Source organism: Haliaeetus albicilla, chromosome 10 (genome assembly GCF_947461875.1).
Source record: "Haliaeetus albicilla chromosome 10, bHalAlb1.1, whole genome shotgun sequence".
Lineage (NCBI taxonomy): Eukaryota > Metazoa > Chordata > Aves > Accipitriformes > Accipitridae > Haliaeetus > Haliaeetus albicilla.
In genome coordinates, this window is record NC_091492.1 from 31,497,169 (window position 1) to 31,521,585 (window position 24,417).

At 37.4% G+C, this 24,417-nt stretch overlaps 1 protein-coding gene across 2 annotated transcripts in view; it reads right to left on the minus strand.

The window, feature by feature from the left end:
* The window catches only part of SBNO1 (strawberry notch homolog 1), a 36,116-nt gene that overhangs the window by 7,373 nt on the left and 4,326 nt on the right, over positions 1-24,417 (minus strand). For both annotated transcript variants that reach the window (XM_069794808.1, XM_009927217.2), the window contains exons 2-27: positions 21,869-22,002; positions 21,120-21,224; positions 19,121-19,430; positions 16,890-16,990; positions 15,612-15,708; positions 14,348-14,508; positions 13,196-13,329; positions 12,958-13,048; positions 11,888-12,049; positions 11,200-11,335; positions 11,017-11,122; positions 9,613-9,766; positions 8,216-8,398; positions 7,918-8,015; positions 6,505-6,656; positions 5,725-5,922; positions 5,255-5,425; positions 4,999-5,168; positions 3,983-4,114; positions 2,590-2,725; positions 2,052-2,164; positions 1,879-1,950; positions 1,278-1,377; positions 691-765; positions 301-447; positions 127-221 (exon numbers count right to left, since the gene is read on the minus strand). In XM_069794808.1, the coding sequence (XP_069650909.1) occupies positions 127-221; positions 301-447; positions 691-765; positions 1,278-1,377; positions 1,879-1,950; positions 2,052-2,164; positions 2,590-2,725; positions 3,983-4,114; positions 4,999-5,168; positions 5,255-5,425; positions 5,725-5,922; positions 6,505-6,656; positions 7,918-8,015; positions 8,216-8,398; positions 9,613-9,766; positions 11,017-11,122; positions 11,200-11,335; positions 11,888-12,049; positions 12,958-13,048; positions 13,196-13,329; positions 14,348-14,508; positions 15,612-15,708; positions 16,890-16,990; positions 19,121-19,430; positions 21,120-21,224; positions 21,869-22,000 (3,531 nt within the window). In that variant the 5' untranslated portion in view covers positions 22,001-22,002. The remainder of the gene's footprint in view (positions 1-126; positions 222-300; positions 448-690; positions 766-1,277; positions 1,378-1,878; positions 1,951-2,051; positions 2,165-2,589; positions 2,726-3,982; positions 4,115-4,998; positions 5,169-5,254; positions 5,426-5,724; positions 5,923-6,504; positions 6,657-7,917; positions 8,016-8,215; positions 8,399-9,612; positions 9,767-11,016; positions 11,123-11,199; positions 11,336-11,887; positions 12,050-12,957; positions 13,049-13,195; positions 13,330-14,347; positions 14,509-15,611; positions 15,709-16,889; positions 16,991-19,120; positions 19,431-21,119; positions 21,225-21,868; positions 22,003-24,417) is intronic.

Sequence of the window (24,417 nt, forward strand, 5' to 3'; positions counted from 1 at the left end):
ATATTGCCTGGTGAAAGGCTTGGAACCTTCCCTCACTCAGCACATGCTTAGCTGATTGCCATGTTTTAAAAAACTTACTGGCAAGCAAGTTTTATTAGTTCATACAAAGATACAGAATTAACTTACTGTGTATAATTCTACATGTCCAGAGGTAGAATATCCAGGAGTTAAAAACTTTTTAACATCTGCCTTCCTCACTTTCTCATCCCCAGAGCCCAAATCTTAAAAGGAAAGGACAGAGTTATTCTGTTTCTCTGTTCTTACTTAAGTACAAGAGTACTGAGAAATTGATTTACTCACCTAAGATGCCCATATCGTATCTTCCATTCTTCTTAGCATTTTGAATAACTGCATTTAACGTGTCAGAAAAGTACTGGAATAAAGCATTCTGCTGATGTACTTCCATACCAAGAATTCTATTCAGAAATTTCCCTATATTGTTATAATCTTAAAAAAGAATAAGAAATACATGTATTAGGTCAACAAAGATTAAGTTTGATGACAAGCTCTCAATCAGTATTCAGAGTCTCAAAAAGACTACTTATTTCAGAAACAAGGAAAACATTCTGAAGTTCTCCAAAAAAGTGATTTTTTAGATAATTACAACTTCAGTGCTGTTGCTAGGAATCCATTATCATGATATATGGTTTTCCTAGCAACATTCTACAGATACACTAAACACGCAAATACCTTTATCAAGCGTTAGTATTCCAGATCTGTCTTCTACATTTATCAAGCCTACACCAATCAATCCCTGACGAACATCTAGGAAAAAGAAAGAAGTTAAACCATAGATGCTTTGCCATCTAAAAATAAACGAATGAAGTTAACAGCTCGTTTAGCATTCATGTTTCAGGATCCAGCTCCAAAACTTCTGACAACCCTTAAATACACTACTTGCAATTTCTACCCAATACATCAATAAGCCTTCTGTCCTTCCAGGAAGCACAGGCAGGGAAAACTACTGATGGCACTATACCTGAGCCCACAAGAGAACAAGACATTGCAACAGATAACAGGAAAATGAAGTTAAAGAACTGTATGTAATACTTTGGCCAAACAGATACAGAACATGCCTTATATCGAGAGAGTTCACATACCTTGTTTCATACATGAACTTCAACATTCAAGGAACATGCATAGGAATAACATCCAGTGAGAGCCTATCTGGGCCAGCTGATCAGTTTAAAATAGTAACTAGGTTTTCTAGCTCAAATAATTTGCATTTTCTGCATACTATCAAAAGATAGCTATTACATCCAGTGAATTATACTTACCCTTGAAGAAGTCTCCAGGAAAATCAGGAGGCGGCGAGACCATTGGGGAGTCTAAGTTCACAATGGATTTCATGACAATCTCTAAAGCATTTCTGCCATACTGCATAAGAAAAAGAAAGTTGCTCTAACAATGTGATCCAGTGTTTGTGCCTTAGCCCCAAGCACACATGGTTTAACAAGTATTTGTTATTCACAATAAAGTGTTTTTCTCTGCAATAATAAAGGGCACTGGTTATTAGCTTTTCAATTATAAATTACACTATATAAACAGCCCAGTCTTAATTTCTAATTAGAATTGCCAAATTCGCCTTTCAGTTGTGACTGAGAGGACACATACCATCTACTTAAAACTTGGATTATTAGCAAATGCAGAAAAAGTAATTTACACACATTTGTGTTCCACACGGCTTTGCAAACAGAAATAAGAATGTTTACTGGGTGTCTCAAAAAGAGGCCTCCTATCAGGAAGAGGCCTCCTATCAGGAAGTAATACAGTTAAAAGTAAAACACTTCACAGGAGTTGGAAGAAATCCTTCCTCGACAGGTCATTTGCAGAATAAGCACCACAGCATGAGCTTTCAAACAGAAAAAGAACCATCACCTTGTTGTCAAAATTGAATCTGCTGAGGTCTCGAGTTTCTGTAGCCCTTCTGTCACCATGGGTGAGGGCTCCCTGTTAAGACACACCTTTGTAATTAAATCAAATTTTAAGAAAACAGAAATCCAAGTCGTATTTTCTCAAATGAAGGAACAGACTTCTTGAAACAATCTTACCAAGCTCTCCAGTCTTTTTGCAACTATAGATGCAAATCTTTGCTCTCCTGCCAATTCAGAAATTAGGAACACGTACTCTGGAGCAGTCACTTGGTTGGATCTATGAGTTCTTCCTGGATAATCAAGTAGAAGCACATATGTTAAATAAATTCCACTTCATTGAACATTTCTAATAAACGATGAATTGCGAAGAGTAAAGAAAAAAGTTAGAACTTAATCCTGCTGAAAATTAGTTTCTGCTGTAATACAGCCAATAGAAGGTAGTACAGAAATGCTCTACAGTTGTGGCAACTTTCATAAAGACACTTGATAGATGAAAAAGCCCTATGCTACAGTGTAAGTTTGTTTGCTAGATTTCTTTCAAAACTTTCAAGACTATTAGCTATGACTACAGATAAAGCTAATTCTGTTTATGGGTAAAGGAGACAGGAAGGGTCCTTAAGAGGTTGCTTAGTCAATCTTATTTTCCACAAATTAGCAGTAAATCCAGTTAGTATTACCGAGTTTGCTAGGGGAAGGATACAAAAAAGTTATTTACCGAACTGCTGTATTGCTCTATCTGCACTCCATGGCAACTCCAGAGTCATGTGAACTCTCCGCCTCTGATTCTTAGCTCTACGGTCTGCTTGCAATGATATACCAGAGCTGGCAGCCTCCGAGATTATGGCAATGTTCTTTTATTAAGAAAGGAGTTGTTAGTTAGCAACAAATCCAAGATCAAGCTTCAGTTTTCAGTTTCTAAAAAAATTTCATTTTACAATTACTACTAACATGGGTCTGGAATGGTTTCACTGTTATTTGGTCTGCCTATTGCAAGAAGGGAGGGGGAGGGGAGAAAGAGTATGGTTCTCTACCAGAGTTAGAAATGCTAATGAATTTTTTCTGAGTGAAAGGAGTGGTTTTCACTTTACTTTTCAGCAACACCTTTCTGTGCAAACGAAAAAGGCAATATGTTGCAGTCTTGCCACTCCAAAGGGCAGGTCGCTCTGATGTTGGCCTGCATTTCAGAAAGAAAAGGGGAGGGACACAGGGAGACTTGTTCTGATAGCAAGCAACACAGAGAAGACAAAAAGTTGCTGCTAATACTGTGTAAGGAAGAGGATATGGCCATTCTAGCATCTGAATGCATTTGCCTTGAAAGAATGTAAATGTTTGGACTGTGTGCAAGTCACTTAGAGGAGCATGAATATTTACCCTTAAGTGTAACAACAGACCACAGAAGTTCCACACCACAGCTACATTTACTTGATTTGCCCTCTTGTGGTAGCATGTCCCAAGTGAACCACAGGAAAGGTTCCCTCCCTCCCTCCCCCTTTTATCAGCTTCAATTCTACCATTTTTCCAGTCAGTATTTTATTTCAGCATGCAATGTAAAGGACAAAAGCTATCACTCTTCCCAGCATTACTTCTCAATCCTTGTTAAGGTAAACAATCCCCACCTTTTCCCTTCAGCCCCTCACTGAAAGTTCTTTCATACCAAGTTAGTCAGTGGTTTTTACTCATTTCTCAGTTTCATTATTTCCTCTTGGAAGCAGAGGTGCACAGTAATCCAGATAAAGGAATCACAAAGATGTGGAGGGTTTATCTGTCTTTTAAACATATGCTGGTCTACAAGACCAGCTTAGAGGTGCTAGCTTTCAGTTTGGCACATGTGTACACACCTCTTAAGCACAGGCCTCTGTGGCCACCCAAACTACAGCCTGACCTTTAAAGCATGCTGCAGCCACATTAGACAGAACTACTGAACATACCGGTTTGAAAAACAACACACACAGCAGTGAATAGAAAATGCTTTCTAACTAGTACTTACTTATAGTACCTAAAAAGTCAGTGTGGGATAATGGTAGAGCCACAACTTGAATAGCTTAATCAGTCAATGTCACTACAGCATCTGGCAAGTTTTTCTAAATTGTATCTCTTTTAAGGACTACCTTATCTCCATCCATGAACCTCTGCTTTTCCGTGATGTTCAGAATTTCAACAGGCACATCAAGTTCAGATCTTGACTCGTAAGATATGCTGCCATCATCATTGCTTACAACTCTCCCTTTGCGGCCTGTCATCTTTAAAAATAAAAGGGAATACAAGCTCATTATAGCAATACAAAAATTTGTACATGACCAAAAACTTCAAGCAATGATGCTATTTATTCATACACCAACCTTAAAATAGATTCAGCAATTTACTCCAAGTACAAAACTACATTAAAGAACCTGGATTATTTTTGGTTGATGCCATTATCTGCTACGCGGAACACTTATTTAGAGGTAACTCAGGGACTCAAAAGTGTAAGAAAGCATATCTATTTAGAAGTGACACAGCATTATACTACTGTCCATAAGGGATTTACCAAGAGTACTAAGAAAATAAATTGACAGCTGAGATTGTCACTGATTTTAACAGAGTCTTTTGAATTGCAATGATGTTTCTACTTGACAAGAGACAGGCAGCTTACGAAAAGACATTTTCCTAAAGTTACTGAGAAAAAGAGATAATAATTCATCAGGCTCTTCCCTAACACATTTTTATTATACAGGTTCTTAATCTTCATTGCCTAGGAAGATGAACTAAAGCTGCTTTCTGTTTTATATACCCAGCTTCAAATTGACTACAGCTAATTAGAGAAATACACCCAAGAAGAAACTATCAGTCTCAGAAATAACCTATTTACCCATTCAGAGCTCTTCTCTGTATTCTAACACAATCTTCCAAGTTTTTGGTTGTTTTTTTTTTTTTTTTTTTAATTCAGAGGCTTTCAGCAGAAGTAAGCTATACTTTTATCCCTGTGAGATTACGGTCTAAAACGGCTAAACAAGTTCTCTTTAATAGATACTTAGGTCACATGCAACCTTGAAGAATGACAACACTGATTTACTGCAGCCAGATGATGTATGGCTGCAGTAGAAAAAAACCCATCAGTTTTCTCTTAATGTGACCACCAGCCTACCTCTGCAACATTTTCAGGACCACCCAGTTCATCTATAAGCTCATCCAGTGTATTAGGTGGAAGATCTTCAGCCAGCTTTTCCAGTTTATCAAGCAGTTCTTTTTTCATTTGTTGGGCCCTTTCAACAGCATCCTGACTTGTTACAAAGCTGCTGTTTGTGTTACTGTTTGCTGAAATTTAAAGAGAGACTCTTTAAGATTTAGAATTTCACTGCCTAACTGCTAAGTGAATCAACCTTAAAGAAACTTATTCTTACCTGACGTGTTGGTACTAGAAGTGGTGGTACCAACAGTAGAAGTAAAACAGCTAGGTCGTTTTGATCCAAGACCAGAAGCTAGTAAGGCACTTTGAATAGAATCTGGGTCTATACTTTTCTTCTTTTTCTTGTCTTTATTTTTTTTATGCTCTTTTCTAATTAACCAGGGATCTAAAGTTAAATAAAGTAATTTTTGAAAATAAGTTTTAAGCATTTACTAAAAAGCCATCCTCTCCTTTGAAAAACGACATTCTCATTATAAAAGGTAACTTAAAGCCTGAACTCCAGTGCGTAAAGTCCACTTGAAGATGCAAATCAACATTCTAGTACTAATTCCAGTCTCATTAGAATTAAACTACATGCTTATCAAACACTCTTATTTTTGGCTCATTGAAATGGTTAGGAAAGACTTTATGTTTACTATCTGCAAGTACAGCTACTTGCTTGATGAAACACTTAAACTGTCTTACCATCTTCATCATCTTCACTGGATTCATCTCTGAATGGGTTGAAGTCATCATCATCTCCAGAACTCAAAAATCTGGAGCTCTCATTGTCACTTTCTTCATTGTCTGATGCATCAGACTCGCTTTCACTCTCATCAGAGCTGCTACCTGCAAGCCCACCTGTTTTGCGAGCTTTTTTGGCTTCTCTGCTTATTTCTTCACCTAAATTCCATCAAAACCATCACCCCAGAAGAAAAAAAAGTTAGTTTAGACCTTGTAGTCTACTTTTGAGGTTTGTTTTACCACCACCGCACACAAACTAGCAAAATATTCAACTTCTAAAAATAGAACTGTTTAGAAGAATCTAATCTAAGTTTTAAGTAAAACCCAAGTTTTTTTTATGATCACCTACTTTTTGGTAAGAATATAATCAGTTTGGGAAGGGGGGTGGTATTAGGCTTCTCTTTACTGAGCCTCAAGAAAAAGAAAACAATTGCTATTTGCATGACTGCATCAGGAAGTGGTCTGACAGATGCAAGGCATTTTGGGATATGGGCCCTTACTAGATCAACCCAATTTTGAGCAAAGTAACCACAATTTACAGGTTATATTGCTTCAGCAGCATTTTTAAAATCGATTAATAGAAGTTTCTAATGAAAGTCTTAGGAACTTGTAATACATCATCTTTTATGAATTATTGTACTGATATTTACATTCCCGTATTTTTTTTTCCAGAGTTCACTCTTAGGCAGCTCTAAAATTGCTATTTTCACTATGGCATTAGTGTAAAAACTTAAGCATTACCTTTCCGTTTCTTTATTTTGTTCTCCTTGCAAGGGCTGTCTCTGGGTGAATTGTTATTACTTTGAGCAGTCAAGTCAATTCCCAACAAGCTAAACAGCTTCTTCCTGTCAGGAGCTGGAAAGTGCTTTTCAATAAGAGACTGGAATACTCCTCTGTTTAAGAAAAAAGGGTTCTTCAGTCGAATTTGCATTGATTTAAAGTAGAAACCTGTAACGTTTTAACAGCTTGCTTGACTTCTCTGAAGAATTATTCCTTGTGAATGCTTTTACGCAAGCACTCTGTATAATTATCACCCATATTACTGTATTTGTCACCTTCTTAAAAGCAGGAGACATTTACTTTACAGCACTGCTACTTATAACTTGTTAAAATTGGTTTTGATATAAAGTGGTATTGCTACTGCCATTTTCTTATTGCTCAGAGTTTAAATGACAGTGTTGTAGTTTAACCCCAGCCAGCAACTAAGCACCATGCAGCCTCTTGCTCACTCCTCCCCACTCCCAGTGGGATGGGGAGGAGAATTGTAAAGAAGTAGTAAAATTTGTGGGTTCAGATAAGAATGGTTTAATAACTACAGTAAAATGAAATATAATAACAATAATACAATAATAATAATGATGATGGAATATAACAAATACGAGAAATAAAACCCAAGAAAATACAAGAGATGCACAATGCAATTGCTCACTACCCTCTGACTGATGCCCAAGTAGCAATCCGCCCCTCCTGGCCAACTGCCCCCAGTTTATATACTGAGCATGACATCCTGTGGTATGGAATATCCCTGTGGCTAGTTCAAGTCAGCTGTCCTGGCTATGCTCCCTCCCAGCTTCTTGTACACCTGCTTGCTGGCAGAGCACAGGAAACTGAAAAATCCTTAACTTAGGATAAGCACTACTTAGCAACAACACACTGATGTTTTAGTTATCAACATTATTCTCACACCAAATCCAAAACACTGTACCAGCTACTAAGAAGAAAATTAACTCTATCCAGCCGAAACCAGGACAGACAGATTAATTTATTAAGATCTTCAGCAAGGTAGTCTCAGGACTAGATCCAGCTCATCTGATAAAAGAGGGAAGTCATGACTGTAACTTGCATTGGTATAAATGCAGTGTACACTTGGCAAGTCTTCTCCTCCCAGTTTGAGTAGAACAGTACCAGCTGTTCACACCTGAAAACATCATTTCAGAGTGCCAGTAGAACTAGGAACTAATCAATGGTTCACTTGAGCAATACTGTCAGATATTATGTACAGGCAGCTTAAGTAAAGAATATTGGTACTTAAAGGATATCCATCTTTCTGTGCGCTGATGCATGTTTTACACATGAAAGGACAAATTACTACACATACTACCATGTATTAAGGTTAGTTTTGTAGAGGACAGTTCCAACAAACTTCAATCTTACTTTGCTGTAGAAACAAAATCATTCAGTTCACCACCACCTTCCTCCAAAGCTTCTAACGTTCTTGCTTCTCCTGTTGACTGCAGGCCAATAACAACACACTAAAGGACAAATGAATATAAGGCATTGTCACTAAGGTGACTGACTAAGTTTATTTTTGCTCATTAAATAGCTTCAATACCATAAAGTACAGACCTAATAGTAGCAAGCTTTTGAAGATATTTGTGTTATAAACAAACAGAAAAACCTAACAGCTTTACGTTTAATGAAGATATTTAAAAACAGGTCTTGATCAACTTACTTTCCCATTCTTGATTTCTTCCCGAGCTAGCTGCACCACCCTCTTCACTTTAGATGCTATGCAAAGGTACTTGAAAAACCTCTGATGAGCTGACCAAAACTGACCCCACATAGACTTCTTCATTCGTTGTTCTGCATCAATAAGATCAGCTGCTTGTTGAAACCTCTCTCTAGCACTGACCCACTGAAGAAGAAAATGTTAATTGCTTCACATGTCACATTTCAAGGCTACACAGGTACATTGTTTAATATCCAAATAAAGCAGAAGGGAAGTTTAAAGTTACAGTACTATGGGACTGCAAAGTCAAGGAAACTCATCATACATCAAAGCTCACAAAAAAGAAAATAGCTATGGCTTAGTAAATTCAGAAGATAATTACTCTCATAATGAAAAGCAGATACATTTACATTACTACCAATGCAAACATACACAGTATTTTCTAATTATCTAGTTTCTCCATTACTATATTCAGGTTAAAGCAAAAAGCTCTGCCAATAATTAAGTACAAAGCAAGATCCTAAGAAAAGAAAAAACAACTGCCTTTGTTTTTACAACATTGTTATACCAGTTGTTTCCAGATTAGGTAACATAAGATTTGGACACAAGTTTAGTGATTCTTTTAAACAACATTCATAAACTGCCCCTTTACAGCTGATGGTATACACCTGTCAAAAATAAATTTTAATTATTGTAGCCATACAACATGAATACAGAGTCATGCTTAAGGACCTCTTAAGCAGGTAAAGACCCTGCTCATTTTAATCTATGTCCAAGGAGTAATTATTTTTCTCTAATACAGCAGTGGTAATGTACAAGCAGAATGTGCACTCCAGAAAAAGACACCCAGCTTAGCACATGGAGGAAACACTTAAGAATAACATGAAAAAAGATAACCAGTAGGTAGATGAAAACACTGAAGGGAACCACAGCTTCAATGCTTTAGATTTGATCTGCCACATGATTAAAACTACCACCCTGCACTGTTTAACTACAAGCACCACTCCATCATACTGCTTCAATGAAGAAGTGCATGCAGCCTAATGTTTTGTAGCTTATTCTCAGCTCAGTTGCCTGAAGGGGGAGGACTGGAGCACAAAAACACAACCGACAGGTGACAGCATCTTAGGCAACAATGACCAAAGTCTCTGAAGTACTGCTAGAAGGCAGTAGACCTGGCATGATACTGGAAGATGCACCCAAAACTGTAGCTTTTGACTCAGAACAAGAATTAACAGCTTTTACCAAGTCTTAAATAGAGAAATCTTTACACTAAGATGAGACAAGAAGATGCCATTCCTGTCTCTCAACAGGCTATTTCAGGAGCATTCAAGTTTAAACCAAGTAACTCCAACCTCTCAGAACTCAGTAAGAAAGCAAATTTAAAAAGGCATTCTTACCAGTTTCACAGATTTATTGTACATTTTAACATACTCCTGTGAAAGCAGAACTTCATCAATTTTGAAAGTTACACCTGAAAAACTCAACTGTCTTGCTATGTACATTCCTCTCAGCTTCATATCCATAGCAACTATTTCCATGGCACCAACACCTCTAAAATAAAGGAACAAATTAAGTCAATATTAGAATTTTCAAGAGCAAGCATTTGTTAAAAAAACCTTAGAAGTGCTTTAGAAGAAAATGGCATGCTTTCAAATGTGAAGGAATATGTTTTCAAAATCATTAGTACTGTTTCATTAAACACATCTGATCAGGGGCTCTTGAAATTTAGCCTTCACATAAAACTATACCCCTGCCTCATGAGTATTAAGTGTATCTCAGGCAGTATAAACACTCAAATAGTTACTTTTTGCCAAATGACCTAGCATGCATTAGGAGAACAGTACCTTACAAACTGTAATTGGATAATGAAGTTGGTCCAAATATATACCAAATCTTGCACTGCAATTTTATAAACTCCACTGGAGATTTAAAATAATAAATACAAACTGTATTAAGCTATTCAGATTTGTGCTTGTATGAATTAAACTAGTAGGTAACTTAGGTTCTCTTCAACAGCAACACACTTTTAGCAACACCTTGAGAGCTCAAGTCAACTGCAAAGCTAACCTACTCACAAGCTTGGGCCTGTAATTTCATTATTGCTTATTTGATATGTACTCAGTAATGAAGTGGAGACTACACTTGCACAGTCTAGAAAAATCATGCATCATGTAGATGGCATGCAAGAAGATGCATACTAAGCCCTACTGTAGCATTCTGAAGTGTTCAAAATTTTAAGTAGGCAAAACACAATATATTAAGATGCTCACCTACCAAAGAATGTAGCAGTTGCATTTTCTACTGACCTCTCACACTTAGTTTTTTTTAATAAGTTCTGAAATACAAATTACCTTGCAACAGCATACATAATTTTTCTGAACTGGGTTCTTATGCAAGAAAGAACAAGAACAAGACTTCTTGTTAAACTGCCTAAACTGAATGCATGAACATTAGAGGACTTCTGCATATAGTGAGACATCAACTATACTGAGCATATTCAGTACATAGTGTGTTTGAATGATGAGCAGCAACATATTTTCATTTCATAACACCCACATTTTAAGAGGGCTGTTTTCCCAGCAAGCTTCTGAAGCTCTCAAATTTTTTTGTGAGGGAAACATCCCATTTTTCACCACATAAGATAAATGAAATTTCTTCTAGATTTAGAAGCTAGAGTCAGAAAGTTCTTAGTGTGACAGGACAAGTTTGCAGAGGACTGCAAGTGAGTGAAGACAAAGGAACTGGAAAGTACAGTCAACCACAACCATATGCATTCTTGCTATAGTTATTTTAAATATTACCTTCTTTCAACAGCCTGAATAAAATCACTGAATTCCCTAAATGGAGTTCCTTCACCCCATATTCCAAGACGGTTCATATATGCCATATTTCTTGGCTCAGATGCACCTAGGAGAAGAACACACTCTGTACCACTGCCAGTAAAAACATACAGAGACATTTAACGCACACTAAGTAGTACATACCTGTGGCACTAGCATAAACAACCCTGGCTTTCGGAAGTTTATTTTGAAGTTCCAACACAGCCAGACCTGTTTTTGTTGGTTTTGATGAACCAACAGGACACAGATTCTTAGCTTTATGACACTCATCAAATACAATCTGAACCGTGATTAAGGAAAAACTTTGTCCCACTTATTTTAGAATGGGGAGCTAAAACAGAAGACAAGGAAATCTGCTAATTACAATAGGTGGCAGCAGTAAATTGTAAACTCAAAAAGACACTGGTCATTTTTCACTAAAACCTTTGGGAAAAATATTTAGCTAGTAAGTATTTAAGAGCACAATTACCAACACTTGAGTTCTTTAAAATGCTGTTGATGCTGAAAAAAAATTTTTGTTAAGAATTCACTGGAAAAAAAGTCAGTGTAAACTTAAGGTTCTTAAACATCATTATTTTATGTGTTCATTACAGAAAAAACAGAAGCTTCATTCTTGTACCAGAATTGTGTGGCAACAATATGGTGGTAATAGATTTGGCACAAAGTTTATAAAACTTCAAGTCTAATGTCAGAGCATGCGTGCAATCCATTACTGTCATGAATAAAAACCAGTACTAAAAACACCAGCTAATAAAAATACAAGATTGTCTTTAAAGATGTAAGCTTAAATAGCAATTTGGTTATAATCAACTGAAGTCCAGATAAAGGATACAACTCCATCAAAGTCTTCACCGCACCAGTGAAGAAGCTGCTTTAATCTGGTTTTGTATTTACCACCAGACTGACTTTCACCAATAAGAGAAGAATAGGTAGCAAAGATGACACCTTTCTTCACACTTCCATTATGTTTGGAAGAAATTTTCCCGTACTTGAACTGCAATAAAAAGATAAGAAGTTACAGAAATTACTCAAGAGATCCCTCCTCAACCCACCTACCATATGATTAAGGAATGCTGGTAGTCTTAAGGTTAAGGTGTGTACAGTTTGAACCACCTGTATCCCTACATCATGATTAGGGCACAGCTGGCATATGGTAATGTGGTTAAGGGGTCATACAGGGCCTTACTTCAATATATTTAAGGAAGACTAGATCTGAGGCCTCAAAAGATGAATAGCCACATTCTTTGACTACATGGTTAACTTAAATACAATTAAAGAGTTTAGTTTCAGTGCATCCCTTGGAGCTACCATTAATGAAAATTTCTAAAGCTTTACTGTATTTTAGAAATTAAGATGTCACAAAGCAAAAACACTAACTTAAAACAGACTAAGTTCAGTGAATTCAACCAGTAATCACACTTCACAATTTATGTAAGTGGCTAATCCTGAGCAGAGGTGCAGCCTCCAAAAATATCTGTACACATTACTGCTGCTTTAATAAAATACTGAGAAAGTCTATTATTCAAGAATTACATACAAAATGTATTACATGTAAAATATGCACTGGGAGATAGGAAAAATTTCAAATGCTACAAAGCCTAAAAGATTTAAAGAATATTTCAACTTCTAGAAAATACTCTACTAGTAGTGTCAGTAGTGGCTTGAAGAGTAATTTAAAAAAAAAATATCCCATGCTATGACTTAATCCTACAAGGGGCCTATTTACATAACTTAAAGCACTGTGTGGTTCTTCATAAGATTAAGGCCTGTCAAACAAGACCTAGACAGCAAATTTATTGAAATTAGTACATTCTTGCTCTTAAAACAGTCAACATGCACAACTGGTCACACAAGCGTACCTAAAGTTTTGTCTCAACTGTACATAGTAAAAAGTTTCCACACCTTGTTTAATGAATGAACCAATATGTTTTTTGCTCCAATATCTCTCAAATCTCTTTCAGCATCATATTTCAGATCATTTGACACGCTAAACCTGAAGATATAAAACAAAGCATATAATCTGTAAGTTACAGCAGAATTTCAAAAAGCAGTTGCTAGAACATTTGTTGGAAGACAGATTACACTGAATTTAAGTACTATAGTCACTACAGTGTCTGCTCTAACAAATCCTGACACTTACCAGACTGCTCTTTTTCTGCCTAACAAGTAATTTTCATAGATTATTCCAGCTATGGTCCTTCCTTTTCCTACACCAGCACCATCACCTATCAAGAATCCAGCTCTGTCTCCATTGGGCAGGAATGTTTCATGTTGCTGTAGGAGAAAGAACAAAAAACGTTGTACCCATTCTCCAGAACACATCACTGTGGATTGTCAGAAATGAGCAAACACAAGAAACATCCTATTGGATGAGACCAGTGGTCCACCCAGCCAAGCAGCCTCCTGACAGCAGGAAGAGAGGATTTTATTTTGGGAGAGCATATAAGCCCGTTTCATGTGATGCATTCTCCCCCTCCTTCCCTCAGCACCTAGAATTGCTGTAAAATTGCTGTACATGTCTAATTCTTTTAGTGCCTACCACCAGACTGGCTGCTTTTTTTTAACCCACTGATATGCACCTCCACAGCCTTTTGTGGCAGCAAGACCCAGACATCCACTGCCTATGTAAAAAAGTATTCTTCTATCCATTTTAAACCAATCTCCTACCAGTTTCACCAAATTCTGCTTTGTTCTTGTTTTGTGGGATTCCACTGCCTTCTTGATTATGTAAACCCTCATTTCATTCCCCTTCGTTTTCCTCCTCTCCAGCCTGAGGCATCCCAGCCTTGTTAGTCTCTTTTCATGAGGCAACTTCTTCCCTTCTTTGACCATTTTAGATGTCCTCTAACTTCACTACTTTCCTCCCTGACACACAGAGCACAGCGGAACATCTGATGTGGGCCCACTGAAGTTTAATACAGCAGCAAAATAACACCCAGTCTTGTTCCCTATACCCTTCCCAATAACGCCAAACAGCATTGGCTTTCTTAGCCTGCTGCTACGGCAGCCATTAAGTTATTTCAGAAAAATAAAAATAATAACCAAGATATCCTTCTTAATTTTTAAGACAGTTTGAGATCAGCATCATGGAAGTGGCGTAGACAAAGCTTTCCTACGTGTATTACCTCACATGTATCTCAACTGAAGCTCACCTGCTGCCTTCTAATGCAACTCAAACCTTTAAGCTCTTATTATTTTATCTCCTTGTAAAACTGACATAGCTGCACTTGTCAGATGGTAGTTCCTCTTCAATTCTATGTTAGTTTTTAAGCTGTACTAATGTCTAGCATACCTGGGCTGCATAAGTGATTGCTTCAAGTTGCAAAGCTGACAACCAGCCACTATCAATTGTTTCTTCCGATATTGATGTCTGGTACCACACATCAGGAGGAGTTACACTGGATAACGAGCTGGTTTCCACTACTGGGTCAGGATGACGTAGGCCAATTTTTACTGGTTGAAAAGGGAGGGGGAGGAAGGGAGAAGATGAAAACATAATACAGAGTTCTGTTGCTGCAGCACAGGTTGTCATATTTACCAAAACAAATTACAGCTGTCCATTGCAAAGGCTGAACTCAAGAACAACTATGTTTCATTGCAAGAGTACGTCAAGTGTTAAACTGCATCGCATAAAAAGGAATACATTAACCTGAATTTACATAACTGCAATCTTAACTTTCTCTTCTCACCACCTTCCTCAAATTTTTATGAAATTAGATAAAATTCAGTTCATACAAAATTAAAGCGTTTGTGTACTTGACATGGTTGAGAAAAACTGGTCAGAACCTTGCCTTTCCAAAAGGCCAGATGTAGCCTCAAGATGCCAGAATCACAAAAGCAACATTCCTCTCGCTATTTATATAGTGCTGTTTTTAAGCAGTATGAGAGGAGAAAAGATTTAGAACAGACATGGTTTAATTGCTGACAGATCTCATCAGTGACAATAAAAATTAACCATTTATTTACAAACTCTATGCAAAATTTTTTGCCTTGCTTTTATGGCAGGTCAGCAATGTACCTATAACAGTTTTTTGTCACCTATTACAATAAAGAAGAGAAAGGAGAAAAAAGGAGATGGCAATTAAAGGCAGTAAAAGATTCACTTAAAAAAACCAAACAGCTCTAAAGTCAGTCAGGAACAATGCAGGAAGAATGTGCTTAGGTTAATTTCACACCAAAAGACTCAAAACTAGATTCTTAAGTGTAGCAGTGACCACTTAATACCTTTACAAAATTTCCTCTGCTGAGGCACAAAGCATCTTAATACAGGTAAAAAAGCCTGATCTTGGTTCACAATCATATTTCTGAAACAAGTACTGCTCAAAGATACACTAAAGAATTTCTTTTCTATTAAAAGGAATCTGCGTACCTTCCAAAACTAAGTGCTATAGAAGAGAAAAATTTCCTAGGAAAACCCACCCCAAATTCAGGCCCTTTTTACTTGATTCAGATAGTAACCAATCTGGGTTTTGGTGTTAGTAACTACAGAAGTGTAAATAACAAATTAGCTCTCAAAACATTTCAGCCTTTTGATGTAACAAAACATTAGGTCATACATTTTATTGGCATATACTCAGCGTAAGTTTCTGCATGGCCCATTTCTTCTTCATCTTCTTCCTCAGGTTCCTCCTCTTCTTTTACTGCTGGCACTTTCTAGAATACAGAAATACCTGCATTAGCCAAACACCACATTGTTAATACTCTACATCCTGGAAATGAACGTGAGAAATTAAATGAGCACAAACTTGCACTTGAATGTTTTAACACATGTACTAGATGAACCAGTGAGCAGCTGGGAAAACTACAGACAGAAATGTAGATTTCTTATACTCTGAACAACCCTTCAAAAGACACAAAGTCAGGGAAGTTCCTCTCCTTTGCAAGGAGATTTGAGTACTCCAAATTCACATAAGCAGAACTAAAAAAGGAACACTTCTTACAGCATATTAAATCCAAACTATGACTTAAAAGAAAACTGCCTTGAAGACACAACAGCTAGTTAACAGCCGAAACCTAACTTTCAAGTACTCCCATGAAGCCTCCTGTGGTTTCACATTCATTACGTAATTTCACAACTTCAGGGAAAGGTTACAATAGCCACAGTTCTATCCAGTATTCTCTGAAACCTGACAGTTACCCATTTTTTACTGTGATCTTGATCAATGTAAATATATGAATATTCTTAAAGTACTTGCTAGATGACAAATCAAAAATCTTCCACAATTAATAAATTAATGTTTAATATAAAAAAAGTAATCTGAAAAATCCTTTTGTATGCCAGTCGTTAAGGAGCACTGTTCATCATAAACTTCAGCCTGATTCTAGCTATCAGTGAAGATGCTGAAACTCAAGCATTTACAGCATCAGAATGTATTTTTATTACATTTAGAAAATTGAATGATACTCAATTTACATCTTAAATCAAACTGCCCAGAAGGTCAGCCATGGTAGAGAAAGTCTTTTAGTTTCCTCATTGCCAGTTATATGAATGGGGCTATTTTAAAAGAAAATGTCTTAAAAACACAGAGCAAGTGATATGCTTATCAACTTTAACTGGAGCAGACCCTTCTTTGTCCACACAATGAGGTTCTGTTAAGGACAGTAATTTCTTGAAATTGTCATTTACTATATAGGTAGTCTGCTCTACACAGCTGTTAGTTTTAGCCACCTAACCAACTATTTATCTAGAGGAGAAACTAACCTTTTGAACAAAGGGATGCACTCAATTCTACCACACAAAAGGCATACATGAGTAACTACTGAAACTAGTGACAGGTGATTGGTGCCAATAAAATATACATTCATTTGGCAAATTAACCATTTGTACTACTTACCATAGTAGGTGAAAAACTTCTCATTTTAATATCATTTATCCATATTCTTGCTACCTCTTTTGTGGAAGCCTCCTTCTTCACTGCACCATTGCTTAGATCAGCTACAAAAGAAAAGCTGTGTTTTACAGGAATTCCCTCCAAACATCGACTCAAATTAACATCCTTCTCTATTAATGAGCTGGAAGAGAAGTTTAAAATGTCCAATAGCACACTGACACTTCAAGAACACAATATTTTTGTCCAAATTAAAAAGTCTGAGCAAGGAGTTAAATCTTGTTACTTCTTTGACTGAAGAAACTTCCCATGCAATACCCCTGCATCTGACAGTTGTGTATTAGTTTCAATATTTAAAAAAAAATTATTTTGGACCTTCACCAAATCTACACACTGTATTTAGATATACTCCATCCTGTGAGCCTTTGAAGTTTAACAACAAACCAGAAAGCCCAGTGTTTCAACAGAAATGAACTTACCTGGTCTGGTGGCATTTACCACCTTAGGAGAAACTACAATTATTTCTGTAAAACAAAAAGTCAACACTTTGGACTCAATTGTTTGAAGTTTACAACACGATCCTTCAGGAGGACGATTTATTAACTTTCCTGCCCTCAGCCACATTTGGAAGCAACTGGCAATAGGGCTCAGTACAAAACCAAAAAAAATTACACAAGGATAGATGTAAAACATTGAAAGCAGCTCTCAAGGTTCCATCATGTTGACTGTCAATGCATGTAATAGATTTAGCACAATTGCCTCTAAAAAACAATTAATTGCACAAAGTTTTCCTCAAAGAGGTTGCATAATTTAACTTTTCAGTATTTTCCAATCTAGAACTCTTGCTGCCTGAATTATATGAAAAGACTGTGTTTCCTTCCAAGAGCTTCTCTGCCCTTGAATCTTCTACAGTATGTCAATTTTTTTTTCCAAAAGCACAGAGAAAGATCCAGAAACACAAGCACACAAATAAGATTAGAAATGCAGTTCTAGAAGTTGCATGTCCCCTTGTCACTTAATACAGAAGCTACAGATTCAATTATTTTCTGCAGCTGAGCTACTACAACAGCTATTGTGTATTGATGTTACCTATTACTTACATGCTTCTATGTGTTTTCATTTAGCACAAAGGGGATAAGTTAGTCATATAAAACCTTCTCACCCTCCTCTTCCTCACTCCTTTACCCCCCACCCCAGCTTCAGTTGGTGTCTCAACTTCAATTTTTGTCAACCACTCCCTGACAGAAAGCAATGAAACAAGGAGGCACATTTTTCTTTTTGTTTCAGTCCTAAGACAGCTTCATTTATTGCACACTCTATCTGCATATGAAAAAATAGGTTACTTCCAACCCCGCCTTTAAAAAAAAATCAGTCAATTTTATTTCAGAGACAATGAAAATACAGTAATCCAGAAAAACACTGCAACCTTTCAGATAAAGCAGCAATAGAGATATTTTCAAACTCAGCTAGTCTGATCTTAACCTCATGCTAAAACCAAAATAACTTGAAAGAATCAAATAAAACACACACATGCAGCTTTTCCCTTATATTAAGATGACCATGTAAGCTGTCCACATATTAGAAATAACATACAAGGAAAGATTATGAAAGGAATCACAAAATGAAGATTTGGAGTGTGGTAACAAAATACTTGTGGCATTTAACACCACATTTAAGAAGTAACATGGAAACAAACAGCAAGTTTTTAGGACTTAAGTTTTTAAACAATAGATCTGATGCCTCACACGAAACATACAGGGACAGAGATTTTCTTTCTCAGGAGATGCTTTTCAGAAACACCCTACCATAGCAGTACTAGCATTTACTACAAATCTAGTTTGGAAGATGCCAAAAAAAAAAAAAGTACTCATTTGTCATATTTCCACAGCAAGCATACAGTAGAACAGAAACTGATGTGGACTTAAGATACCTAAATCAACTTCAGTAATGTTTATGAATTCTACCAATTTGCCAGCTGCAATCTAAAATGTCATTTTCCTCATTCCTTGCAGTAAATCAAGAGCTTAAACTTTTTTTAAAGCCTGCTATTTTGTATTACTTCACCCTGAATTCTAACACTACTAAAGTTAGCATAGAATTTATGAGGTTTTCTGGACCATTTCATTTTACTGTGATATTGTACTAATCAATGAAAATGCAAGATGTGCAAAGATCTTCATATTATATTATTTCACTATTTGTCTAAAACACTGTAATTATGAAAAAAGAAAACTCACTTGCTGCAGTTGCTACTGGTTGGGCAATATTAGGAGGTGGCTTCAATTTCATGAGTTCGTTAAGACTATTATTCTTGAGCAGATCTTTCAGCTGAATCTGGTCCTTTGAAGGTGTAGTGGTCAAGGCATTGCGTACTGCTGGTGCTGCAACTGAGGGTCGAGTAGTTGTGCTGGTCTGAATGATTTTTGCTACAGTGATAGTCTGCCTCGTCGTTGTAACAGGTGTTGTTTTTGTCATCACTATTGTAGTCCCCAAAGTTGGAAGCTGATTTATTTGATTCAGCACAAAGGTTGTGGTGGATGGTGGTTGCTAACAACAAAGAAACAGGGAAATTTTCAGAGGACAGTGAAAAAAAAGCACTTTTATTAACCTTCATCGAGCACAGAATTCACCAGTTTTAAAAAGATTTGCAATATGAAATGTCTTCACATAATCCGCTGAAGATGCTGGAGTAATTATCTTGTGGTACAACACCCTGAGCAAGAAGTGCCTGACTATCACTATATCGCCATATGTACTACTACAGGTACAGGAACCCTGAGCTGAAGAGAATTTCCAATATATAAACTAGCTGCACCATTGCCAGAGTAAATAGGTTGGATTACTTAAAGTATACGCGCAGCCTTTCAGACATGCTGCACTACATTGACCTTCCTGCAGATCTGCTTTTTATATTCTCATTTCAGGTGCAACCACCAGACTATGGTGCTGATAATTATCTGCAGCTAGAAAAGGTGGTACACAGTTCAGATATAGGAGACAAGTTTACATAACCTCCCTATCCCCAGTATTTGCATGCAGGGGAATTAAAAGGCACATGGGACACCTTAAAATGTTTTTCTGCATACTGCTTTGTCCTCTTTTGTGCTCTTTGTCATAGAAATTGTTATCAACCCACAGGTACACTAAGCTTTCACAGTCTCAGTACAAGTAGAACTGAGACAATGGCCAAGTGGCATTTTACAGTCCCACCTCTTTTGTTACATTTTACTAATAAACTGTATTGGGTTTATGTGGCAAGGTTTTGGTAGCAGGGAAGCAACAGGGGTGGCTTCTGCGAGAAGATGACAGAAACCTCCCCCACATCCAATACCGGCATTTCCACCAAGCTACAAGATGGGCCCACCACTGTCCAAAGCTGAGCCAATCAGCAATGTTGGTACTGCCTCTGTAATAACCTATTTAAGAAGGGGTAAAAACTGCTGCGCAGTCAGCAACTGGCAAAGACAAGTGAGAACGTGTGAGAAAAACAACTATTCAGACACCAAGATCAGTGAAGGATGGGGAGGAGGTGCTCCAGGCACCAGAGCAGACTCCTCTGCAGCCTGTGGTGAGGCAGGCTGTCCCCCTGCAGTCCATGGAGGTCTATGATGGAGCAGTTATCCACCTGCAGCCCGTGGAGGACCCCACATTGGAGCAGGTGGATGCCCAAAGGAGGCTGTGACCACGCTGGAGTAGGCTCCTGGCAGGACCTGTGGCCCTATGGAGAGAGGAGCCCACGCTGGAGCAGTCTGTTCCTGAAGGACTGCACCCTGTGGAAAGGACCCATGCTGGAGCAGTTCGTGAAGAACTGCAGCCCGTGGGAAGGACCCAGGTTGGAAAAGTTTGTGAAGGAGCTGCTGGAGCAGGGGAAGAGCGTGAGGAGGAAGGAGCAGCAGAAACAACGTGTGATGATGCTTGGAGTGAAGTTGAGCCCAGGAAGCAGGGAGGGGTGGAGGGGGTGGTTTTAGATTTGTTCTTATTTCTCATTATCCTACTCCATTGTTAACAGGCAATAAATTAAACTAATTTCCCCAAGTTGAGTCTGTTTTGCCCATGACAGTAATTGCTGATCTCCCTGTCCTTATCTCAACCCACAACCCTTTCGTCCTATTTTTTGTTCTCCCCATATTCAGTTGAGGAGGGGAAGTGACAGAGTGGCTTAGTGGGCACCTGGTGTGCAGCCAGGATTAATCCACCACACGTACACATTCAAAATCCCGAAGTACCAGTTCTTACCCGAACATTTAATAAGGCTGGAGTTGATACAGTCTCTGGTTCTTGTTTCACAGCAGCTGTGGCCTCTGTCTCCAAGCCTAGTTCTAATGCACTAAGTGGCACTGACTGCAGAGGAAAGAAAGTAAGCATCAGGAAACACTCCGGAAAAAACCTTAAGACTAAATATCCGCCCATAAAATGGAAGTTAATGGGGAAGTCCTTAACTGTGCTCATTAACAAAGGTTTCACTGAAAATAAAGATCAAATGGTTGATTTCACATTCAAAGACATTAACTAACAAGGTATTGTATGTTTAACTGTGGTGAAAACGTAATTAGTTTCATGATGTCACTGTTCAACATACTACTGTTCCCAGTCTATGTCTGACATTATGTTCTTGCAGATTGAATGCTGTCATGGAGTTTAAACACCAATTATATTACACTTTTTGCACATTTTATAGGAGAGCAGCTAGACTCCAGTGATATTAGAGTTCTCCATGGATATATGACAGCACACCCCCATTTAATGTCCAGAAGTTAAGTATATTTATGTTTATACTGACCTCAATGGTGTATTTTAGATTGGTTTTTGTATAAAAGTTAAAAATTAATTTGCAAGTTGTTTTCTAATCTCAATACCACAAAGCAAGAAATTTATGAAAACTCCACATTCTTTAACCGTTTGCTATGGACACCACACCTCCCTCCACAATACATCAAGTACAAGCTCTTATGTCCTCTACAAAACAACTAAGTTCTTGTTTTAACCTGCTGAACAGCTGGAGTTGGTGCTGGATTTGCAAGAACCACGTCCGGAGAGTCAATATCAAATAGATCATTTGGACTGATGCCACTCTCACTCAAAGCAGCAAGCAACAGATCTTGTCCTGGCTCCACCATCTCTAAAAAGTTAAAACCATAAATACAAGTTACTTCTCATTTTGATTTATTTTGTGCACACACAGACACACACACACTTAAAGTTCTCTTTCCTAGATTTAAGGGCATATGTGATGCAGTCTCTTGTATACAGAGTTTCACTTTCTAGATTCGGTCTCTTTTGTTCATTTGGAGATTTCTCCTCTATTTTGTTTTTTAAAATCTTTTCAAAATACTCACCACACGTAGAAGCAGGAAGAATGAAATAGTTTACTACATCAAAGAAAAAAAAAAAGATGCCTTTTCTAGTCTTCATCGCACAACATTTTTAAGCATTACAAGAAATACCAAGAGGCAGAAATGGTGAGACTGTATTATGCTAATGATACATCTTTGTCAGTGAAGCACACTGCATGAGGGAAGCACAATTAAAACTCATTTAGTTTATCTTGTAACAACAAGTTAGGGATAAAAAGCTTATAAGGAAAGCTTTTATTTCTTGCTTGCCATTACATTAGGTAGTAATTCATTCACTGGAGAAATTTTGTTTTGCATAGTGGAAAGAACAAATGTTCCACTATTATAGTATGTTAACTACATATTAAATAGGACACTAACATCAGGTCACAGACTCCTTTATGTGTAGGACAAGCAAAATTAATTTCAATAAGCTATTCTAGACAGTGTAAAAACTTACTAAAAAAGCCAAATACTTTATGTTTTAAGATGAGGAGTGAAGATAGTGTGTTTTGCTTCCTTAAGAAGGAAGCCCATTTGCCCCAGTACTAAGACAAAAATTAAACGAGTCCATATAACTTGAGCTGTTCCTTATATATTCTAAGATACACCTCAAGCAGAGATTCATTTCACTTACTTCTCCACACCCCCTGCAACACCCACTGGTAACAAAACATCAAAAACTAACAAAGCTGAACACCTACTCTAAAGCAGACAAGAGGACAAAAATATTTATTGGCTTTTTAGATATGCTCATTCACAGACTCCGAAACAGCATTCCACTTGCTTATCCTTCTCTACATGCACAGCTAAGCCACATCCAGCTGGTTGGTCACATACATTACTTAGCACATTTGGCAGAACAGGTAATTCTTGTAATAAGTTAAGCCTCAGGCACTTAATTCTTATTCTTTCTAGTTTTAGTCTGTCCAATAGTAGGGAGAAACCTTCTTTTAGTGGACTAATACTGTGATGGTGGCACCACAATTAAGCAGTGGAGGTAAGGTACTGAGACAAGAGGAAGATATACTTTGAAGCATCAAAGACCGTACTACCTAAAAGAATACCAAAGCAACAAACAATAACTGGTGGGACTGCTACTGACCACACACAATCCCATTAAACACCACTTGCTGTGTCAGAACTAAATTTTTTTTTTAAAGGCATTTGAGGTGATCAGATAGATTAGATTGGCAGAATGGCCTGGTTTGTAGTTATCAGGTACAGAAGATAAAGAAATATTAAGACATCTAACAGATTTAATTAACATGGCAGCTCCTTCAAAGGGTGTCACCTCCCACTAGTCTCTCTCCTAGAACCTTGAATGGGTCAAGAAAAATGTGTAAGAACAGACTGTTAACTTTACCTTTCAGAAGGATTAAGCTTCCTGTCTCAAAAAAGGGGACTACACATATATATATTAATTGGGTAGGATAAAACCTTAATTTTCAGACTAAAATACTAACAGTAATCACAATATCTAAGTTTACAAGCTTACCACATTGTTTAGTAATTAGAAACAGGTGAGAAGAGAAAGATTAAGTCTTACATGAAGTCTTAGCTTATCAGTACTTTTGGTGTTAGGAACTTCAGAGAAGCCACTGAAGGTGAAATTTCTCTACAGAAGGGGAACTAACACTGGTTACCCCATCAAACTAGGGGCTCTGAAACATTTTACAATCATAACTTCACAGAATCAATTTGGGAAAGAGGCAGGAGCACTCTTCTACACAGTGCAATGCCTTTGCTCAACATGGTCAAATAAACAAAAATGTCTAAATGTACAAAGGAAAAAATATCAGTTATGTCATTATTTAGTCCGCATCTAGTTTTGATCACGCCATCTCTAAAAGAAGGTATGACTAAAACTTGGTTGAGAGATAAGTGGCTATACTGAATAGAGGCATGGGAAGTCAGATGCTTGGGGCTGTTTACTTAAAAGAGAACTAGGACAAAAAAATTACTCAAGATAACTTCTAGTCTACTCTTGCAATATACAAAGGAAAGGCCTTTCTATGAAGTTGAGACTCAAAGCAAAACCGAGGCTAGAAAAAACCATGCCACCAGCACCACACAAAAACACATCTTCCCCAACCATCCTAAAATGGTGCCACAACCTATCAAGACTGTTCCAAGTCAAGTTTAACATATTCATGATGACACTGAACTCTACGTTTTTAACTTTTAAAAATGTGATGGCT